Raw genomic sequence first — 6,000 nt, forward strand, 5'->3', positions numbered from 1 at the left:
GCTACCCAAAGCAGCTTTTAAAACAGCCCAGGTGCTTTAGCTGGACCCAGCAGCTCAAAGCCCTGGATGGACCCCTTCCCCAGTGTCAGTGGCAGGTTTCATGGCCTGCACTGAACTCTATGTCGCTTTGGCTAAATCCCTACTGGTACCCAAGCCAATTGTTTAAAACATAAAAGTAATTTCATTCCAAAATAGCTTTCATTCAGAAAGCAGATCAACTCCTACAGGCTGAATGACCACATGAGGATTTGGGGAAGCTGTTCCAATGACCCATTTGTCCAGAAAGACAAACACTTCACGTCAAACTCCCAACAAATTTCATCCAAAACACAGGCTAAAAACATCACTGTTACTGCAACTGGTGTCTTAGACTCATTTTAACTGCCAATAATCATGGCCAAAACAGCATATAAAATTTGTAAAGACTGCAAAGTATAAATAGTTGCATTAATCCATTTGGGAACACATCACAGGGCTGAAATAACAGGTTGCGGAATATAATCCGTATATATCTCAAGTGTAGAGACATAACTGAAGAGTAACAAGAAAAAAAAATTTGTTGAAAAAAAAAACCCTATTCCTCATAGATCAGGTGGAGATCCACCAGGAAAGAAGAGATCGTATGCCACATGAAAGAAGCTTCATCTGCCCAGCCTTTATAGCCTCTCTCAGACTTCCAGGTTTGTTTTAACTGCATTAGATGCTGGAGGATTTGGGGGAAAAACAACTTAGCATAAATCAAAAAATGTAAACTGACTTTTTTTTGTCAATTCAAGTGCCAATCCTCCTACCTTCATCAGGACTCACTCAGCCCTTTTGCTAGTTCTGATCGCATCCTCCTCCTTTATCCACTTTCCAAATACTAATTGCCTCTCATAGACACTGTTACAAATTTCAAAGGAGGAAAAGAGTCAATATGAGATGGAAATGCTAACTGAAATCCAATAGGAATTGTGTGCCTTTGAAAATGCACATTTCCACCAGAGTAATGTGAGACAAACTGTTGCTATGAGGGGTACAACCTTTAGGAAAGGGAAAAGGAGAGGGAGTGAATTGCCAGCTTCACTTTTGAACTATTATTTTCCCTTCTGCTAACCAGGACTTACCCAGACATTTAACTATCAGCATTCACATCTTAAGCCTCAAGATACAACTCTGCTTGCCTTTCACTGTGCATTTTCACTTTCTGTAATCCCATATTGTATGCAAGAATAGAGCCCTCTACAGTCTGCTAATGCAAAACATTATCAAAAACCACTGCTCAGTTTTTGCAGCAGAAAATTTTGTTCCATTCCTTAGCAGGGAGAATGTCAAAGGAAAAACAGAATGTATCTTCATGGTGATTTAAAGCACAAATACTAACATGCATTGTCCCATTCTCTTATCCCTTTATAGTCTGTTCCAACAGAATATGTCAGTGAAGCAATAAAAAGTATTTATTTTACATACAACCAAATCTCTCAACAGGGAGTGATTACAGAAACAAACCTCAGGCTGCTCATACAAAAACTGAGCACATCAAGTTCTCAAAGAGCATTTACTGCCAGATTTCTAACTGAACATTTTTTAAAAGCCAATGTGCATTTCTGTATTTCTCATTTTTATGTATTAATATATAAACAATATAGCTAATCAATAAGGAAGAGGACATTTTTCCTCTTGCTATAATTAGACAGGAAAAGGTTCTTAATTCCTTTTTCAATATTTCATGTTTATATGTCTGAAGGAAAAAAACATGACCAATTTTCACTAATTTGGTGAAAATCAACAGGATTGATTTTTTGCACTTTTGTACTCAGAATGGTACTTCTCAAGGCATAAGAATTTTGTTCAGTGCTGCTGCTGAAATACAACAAAGACAGAATTCCAAAGTACCCACTAGACTCGGCTCACTTTGGAAAGGTGGAGGGGAGGGCTCAGCATGGCACTTACTTTTTACTTTTCAGGCAACCGTAGAATCCAGCCATGGTCCTTCCCAGGAGGCGTGTGTGCATTTAATTCATCCTTATGTGTGGATGCCAGCACAAAGATTCTGCAGCTTTGTATCCTGCTCACCAAATGCCCACACACGCACACAAGAAAGCCAGCATGCCGATGCAATTACTAGCCAGATAAAGTTCCTGATCTGAGGCCCTCAGACTCTGCTGAACTGGGTCCAAGGAGGGCTGTGCCTGTTCCATAAATGGTTATGAATTGTTAACTCCCCCTTTTCCTGTCTCCTTCCAGCTCTTGGTAAGCACAGCATCCTAAGTGTAAAATACCATATGGCATTTGATTCTGTCTCCCTGTGGGACTAATGAGAGGTTTGGTTGTAATTAGGATGTGAAGAAGCCCTGAGGAGATTAACTGTTATTGTTATTTTTTAGACAGAGAAAGGCTACAGAAAATACTTGCAACATCTTTGAAATAACCACTAAAAACTGTAGTCATTCTCCAGCATATAAGGGGTGCACAGGACCTTCCAGAACAGGCATTATCCCATCTCACTGTAAATCACGATCTCTTCTAACAAGCTATTCTGCGCATTAAGAGAAAAAAAATACATCCCTGCAGTATTGCAAGGTCAGGCAAAAAACTCTGGAGTTTAAAGTAGCCAGCACACCTATGAAAAAAATACTGCCTGGTGATGCCTTCTGACAATACACTAACAGCTGCTACTCACTACCACAACTAAGGAGGCCCTCATTGGGTGTGGAAGGAGGAAAATGGCTATGGTTTAACGCTGGGGAACATAAACCTCAAGCAGCTTCATTCACAGGGGTGACCCAAGCCCTGGGGACAACATAGCTGCACACATTTCTGACATTACATTGCATTAAATTCATATGGAAATGAATCTGCATCAAGTTAATGACCTCAACTGAGGTAAGAGCAGAAAGGTGAGGCAAGACATTGCTTGTGCTGCCTGCACACAGCTAGGGAGTATCAGCAGCCAGTAACAAAGTGTTGGCCTGTTCCTGGAGTCGCATGTCTTGGTAAGAATCTCAGCTCCTGATTAAAAAAAACGCATGCATATTTAAATGTAGTAAGTTCATAACTCTCATAATTGCAAAGGAAAGTTTTACACTCATTCCTAAAAAATCAGAAGAAAACCACATTTATTTGTATTTCTCAGCTAGTAGATAATATTTGAATAGTTGGGTCTGGCAAGCCAGTATTATATGAGTATTTCTATATGAGTTTCTCTTAAAGGTGTTGAGTAGCAAGACTAGATCTAAGGTGGAGCAGTTCTTCTGGAATATTAGGAAAAAAATAATTTATTTTAACACCTTTCCCATAAGAGAGATGTGCAGTTTGAGAAATGAGGAGTCCCATAACTGACTCAGCTACAGCAGTTTCATAATGGTCCAGAACTTTGAAATCTATGAACGGAGAACTCCATTTCTCTATTTTCTATAAAGCCCCCTACAGAAAGGAAAGCCATGACACCAATAATAAATGACAGCAAGTGCAAGGGCCATAACAAACAGGAACCAAATCATATTGTAGTCTAGCCTCCCACTTAGCAGGAAAGAGAAAGCCTCTACAAGCAGCCAACTTCAATGCCATCCACAGAAGGACTGCAAATCAAACCTGATCTCTAGCAGATACACTTTCTCTCTCTCGGGAAAAGACAAAGAAGCAAAAATACAGTAACACTAGTTGAAGTTTTACCCAAATGAGTTTTGCTGTTGTCCTGAATTACTGCATTTGTCATGATGACTTTGTGCTGAACCCCTAATCCTAACAGAAAAAGGCTAGCTAGAGAGCATTAGTCTCCACCCATCAGAGAAAGCCCACAAAAAAAAAAAGTCAAAATCAAGGCTCCGGTTTTTGGGTAAGAACCACCAAGAAGGAATTCCTGGAGATTACTGGAGAAATCTTCTGACTGGCTTAATGTGCAAAATCTTGGACATAGGATTGCATCTGAAACCTGCCTGGCACTTTGTTCAGAAAATGCTGCCAACAGAAACATTTATAGTCAGAAATGAAGGAGACCTCATGAGAAATTCGCATTTGTATTTAAAAGCAAGGAAGATCGAAGCCAGTGAAAGGGTGTAATCCTGATGGCTTTGGAAGAATTTCATCAACTGGTGTAGAATACGGCCCACAAGCTTCAAAAGATCAGATTTTTTGCTAACATGAAGCAGATTCCCTGTCTCCTAACCTCTTCAGATGGTTTGCCTTCGGAATGTTTCCATTCATTATTCTTTTTTCTTTCACGTATTTTTGTCTTGAAGTTACTTACTTGAACATGTAAATCTTCATCTGTTGAGTTCCATTTAGGTCAAACATAGTCCTGTTCCCAGGAACTGGCAGTGTAGCAACACACACATTGCACCATCTAGAAACCCCCTTACTTTCCAAGAAGCACAGACTAGTAAACAGTCATTAAAAATAATTACTCCACCTCAGGATTTAATCCTTTTTGATTCTCTATCTTCATATCAGTCTCCAAGCCACTTCATGGTAGCATTTATTATTCACTGCTCTGCCTCTTTATCACTAGCACAGCTCCAAATGTCTACACACTGAGCTTTTTGGGTACAGATCTGAAACTTAGATGTTGCTAAACGTCACGGCTCTATGTCCACAGGTAAATCAGTGCAAGTAAGCAGTATGTACTGTACCCAAGTCTGACAGCCAGACCCCAGTCTGACAGCTGCGCTGACATTAGCTCTTCACTTGTCAAGGGCTAAAGCAAATGGGCTGCTGTACTGCCAGCATTCACTACATTAACTAAAGCTGTTTTCAGCTTGGAAAGTAGATGAACACCAAATAACCATAGAATACAGACTTTGGCAAAGTAAAGATGGTTCTTTAAAGATAGGGAAGATAGTAAGTTTAAACACCTGGAAGTTGAATCAGATCTGGATTTCCTCTAAAGTTTGTGGCTTGACTTGATTGAAATAGTCCAGTCTAGGCCCACTCATTTGAAAATTATGGCCTTCCCCATTGACTTCTTCAAACTCACTGTCACTGCTTTCCCTCAACAGCCCAACCCCTGTGATCACTGCACATCCAAATCCGCCTCGCTTCATCTTCTGAGTCTGCAGGCAGAACAAGCCGTCCAGGTGGCAAGCTGCCCTCCCGCAGTGGTACCGGCAGCAATGAAGAGGTAGCAGCAGAGCTCCCAGCGCCTGGTAAACTTCCCAACAAGTTTCTTAATTTCTCCAAAGGGAACGAGGGAGGCAAGTCTGAGCAAGGCCCAGCAACCCAATCATTGAGAAATGCTTGCACCAAAATACAGCTCCTAAAATCAGTGAGTTATTTGTTTCACAGGCACCTTCATCTGTGTCATTGCAAAAAAAGGCCTCTTCAACGTAAGTAACCAACAGCAACTAGGAATCCAATGGGGGAAACTCAATGTGAGCTAAAAAAACACTGGCATGTTTCCACAGTCACTTCCTACACATATACACGTACACAGGGTACATGCCATCAGCCTGACAGCAAAGGTGTTAGGAGCTACACACACAACCAGCAATTCAAAATATGTTTCGTGTCCGACAGATCTCCTGCTTTTCTTGCAGTCTCTTGCAACTAGATCTCTAAGGGCTAACCGAGTCCTTGCCTCTCCGGCTCTCAGATAGTGAACACTTCACACTTCACAAAATGTCCATTCAGAGCTGGCTTGCATGCAGTCAGGACACACACACAGCAAAGCAGCAACGATGGACCAGATGTCACACTGTTAGGAAATCCCATGATTCACAAACTGTGTTTAAACATGGATGTTTGATTTATATTTTTTTTATTTATTTTCAGAAAAGGACGAAAGTTTCATGTGAATTTTTCACCAAACAAATATAGGGGTAGGAGTAGAAATCCTACAGCAAACTGACAGACCACAGCATTTCAGATTTCCTGTATATTTTGGTGTCTCTGAGCTGACTTCTTGTTAACAAGGCAGACTTTGGTCTCTCATTTTTAGCCTTTAGCCTCTACCAAAATCCAGTCCACTCCCTTCTCTCCTAGTGACTGTGACAAAGTCGCATTTTGAATGCATTCTTGCGAAAA

The 6,000-nt window shown here is 40.7% G+C and overlaps 1 protein-coding gene across 3 annotated transcripts in view; it reads right to left on the minus strand.

Moving 5' to 3' along the window:
* The window catches only part of KIAA1210 (KIAA1210 ortholog), a 45,615-nt gene extending 43,482 nt beyond the window's left edge, over nt 1-2,133 (minus strand). For 2 of the 3 annotated variants that reach the window (XM_075162314.1, XM_075162320.1), the window contains exon 1: nt 1,933-2,133. In XM_075162314.1, the coding sequence (XP_075018415.1) occupies nt 1,933-1,994 (62 nt within the window). In that variant the 5' untranslated portion in view covers nt 1,995-2,133. The remainder of the gene's footprint in view (nt 1-1,932) is intronic. The other variant, XM_075162321.1, reaches the window with a different exon arrangement.
* Nucleotides 2,134-6,000: the final 3,867 nt, after the last annotated feature.

Source organism: Calonectris borealis, chromosome 13, assembly GCF_964195595.1.
Source record: "Calonectris borealis chromosome 13, bCalBor7.hap1.2, whole genome shotgun sequence".
NCBI lineage: Eukaryota > Metazoa > Chordata > Aves > Procellariiformes > Procellariidae > Calonectris > Calonectris borealis.